General features: G+C 28.0%; 1 protein-coding gene across 1 annotated transcript in view; it reads left to right on the forward strand.

The window, feature by feature from the left end:
- The window catches only part of LOC137627354 (uncharacterized), a 174,023-nt gene that overhangs the window by 150,052 nt on the left and 21,471 nt on the right, over window positions 1-2,500 (forward strand). Inside the window, exon 5 of the mRNA XM_068358439.1 lies at window positions 1,866-2,129. Within this exon, the coding sequence (XP_068214540.1) occupies window positions 1,866-2,129 (264 nt within the window). The remainder of the gene's footprint in view (window positions 1-1,865; window positions 2,130-2,500) is intronic.

The following is a 2,500-nucleotide window of genomic DNA, read 5'->3' on the forward strand; positions in this document are numbered from 1 at the left end:
TTTCCCACTTTTTCTTTATTAATTCATGGACATTTTATATTATTGAATCTTACTTTTGCCTTTTAAATATTGTTATATGTGATTGACTGTTCATTTTAATAAATAGTGACAATAATGATAATAATAACTACTGTGACATAACAGCTTGCATCAGAAAAATATCAATTGCTCTTAATTACAAATCTAATTAATTAAACAATTTTTATGAACTGATATAGTATCGCTCTTGTTATAAATATATTATCTGAATTAGATTTTTTGTGATATTTAATTGATAAACGATTGAAAATTCAATTAGAATTAGTTTCATGAATCCAATGAGACTTTACTATTTGTGTATTTGTGTGAGTGGTAGTTAGGTACAAACAGAAAGGCGATATAAATGCAACGAGGTTTTATACAGATTATTGAGAGCAAGAATGACACCAAATTCAAACAGTATAAAACATGCGATAGCAAGCTTAAATAGGTTTCTCTTATCAGTGCGGGGGAAAGCGAAAGATGAAATAAGCAATAACGTTACAGCGTATGAGCGTGTATGATACACGTGCTATACACATAATACTGATAAGGATTTTTTGCCTTTTTTATTCTTGAAAGAATCTGTAATGCTTTTAACCTATTATTTATGTGTGTATAAAAACTCCTTTACCCACAAGACATTATTTTCATTCCCCAAGATTCTATTGAAATGTCCCTCAGTGAATTACAAATTGATATTGAATGAATCTTATAATCCCTTTTGCCAACCTATTCAAGTTATATAGAGATATTACAAGAATCTGAAATGATCCTGATGGCCTAAGTCCTTCCTGCTTAGCTTAGGACATAAACCGTATTTCCTCTGGCTTCCTTTTGCCTTTGGAATTCACTTCAGTATTTCGCTAACAAGATCACAAGTCTCTCTTATAACTGCATTTACAAAGATAAATCCTTATCTTTGTGTTTGATCAAGTTAAGTGTAGATTAGATCGTGTGACGGTATACTGGTCTCTCTCTCTCTCTCTCTCTCTCTCTCTCTCTCTCTCTCTCTCTCTCTCTCTCTCTCTCTCTCTCTCTCTCAAAATGAACTGGTTTCAGAAGTGTTTTTACATGTTACTCAAAAATTAGAGCATTAAAGAAGTGGACTTCTTCCTTATCAAAGGCATATGTAAGTAGTTTGGTATATTAACACTTGCTATTCAGTTGTTGACATTTCTATTCTCTACTTATGAAACATGCGCGCGTACGTGCACACACACACACACATATATATATATATATATATATATATATATATATATATATATATATATATATATATGTATATATATATATATATATATATATATATATATATATGTATATATATATATACACAGAATTTATATATATATATATATATATATATATATATATATATATATATATACAGTATATATATATATATATATATATATATATATATATATATATATATATATATATATATATATATATATATACAGTTTTTATATATATACGGTATATATATATATATACATATATATATATATATATATATATATATATATATATATATAACATTTATATATATATACAGTATATATATATATATATATATATATATATATATATATATATATATATATATATATATGGAGAGAGGGAAAGAGTGCAGGTTATTAAAATGTAATACCCACACAGCCACTCCGCAATGTAATATACAGCACTATGTGTTAGAGAGAGAGAGAGAGAGAGAGAGAGAGAGAGAGAGAGAGAGAGAGAGAGAGAGAGAGAGAGAGAGAGAGAGAAACTCAAAACGAGTAACATCCCTCACTGGCTAATCCTCAAACCAACTCCACTATCCCATCTTTCCTCCTCAGGTCTTCACCGGCAACTTCAGCGCCATCTCTGTCGTTCTAGCCGTAGCCTTTTGGATCATCACCGTAGCTGTCATTTTGAGTCTGAGCCTCATTTACGACACCTTCACTCCCGACCACTTGGCCACGCCCACCTTCCTGCTCATCCTGACGACCCACACGGCTATTCCCGTCTCCCGCCGCTTCGCCAGAATCTTGGCTGGGGTCTCCTCCGTCATTCCGTTTTTGCCCTTGTTCGGGTATTCGGACGACTGGTTGGTGAGGCAGGTGAGTTCATCAGTGTAGTTTGTTATTATTATTATTATTGTTATTATTATTATTATTATTGTTATTATTATTATTATCATTATTTATAATTATTACTATTATTATTGTTGTTAAAATTATTGTTATTATTGTTGTTATTTTTATTATTATTATTATTATTATTATTATTATTATTAGTGCTATTGTTATAATTATTATTTTCATTATAATTATTATCTTTATTATTATTATAATTATTATGATTATTATTATTTTAATTATTATTATTATTATTATGATTATTTTTATTATTATTATAATTATAATTATTATTATTTTTATTATTATAATTATTATTATTATCATTATAATTATCATTATTATTATTTTTA

The sequence above is a fragment of the Palaemon carinicauda genome, chromosome 35, assembly GCF_036898095.1.
Source record: "Palaemon carinicauda isolate YSFRI2023 chromosome 35, ASM3689809v2, whole genome shotgun sequence".
Lineage (NCBI taxonomy): Eukaryota > Metazoa > Arthropoda > Malacostraca > Decapoda > Palaemonidae > Palaemon > Palaemon carinicauda.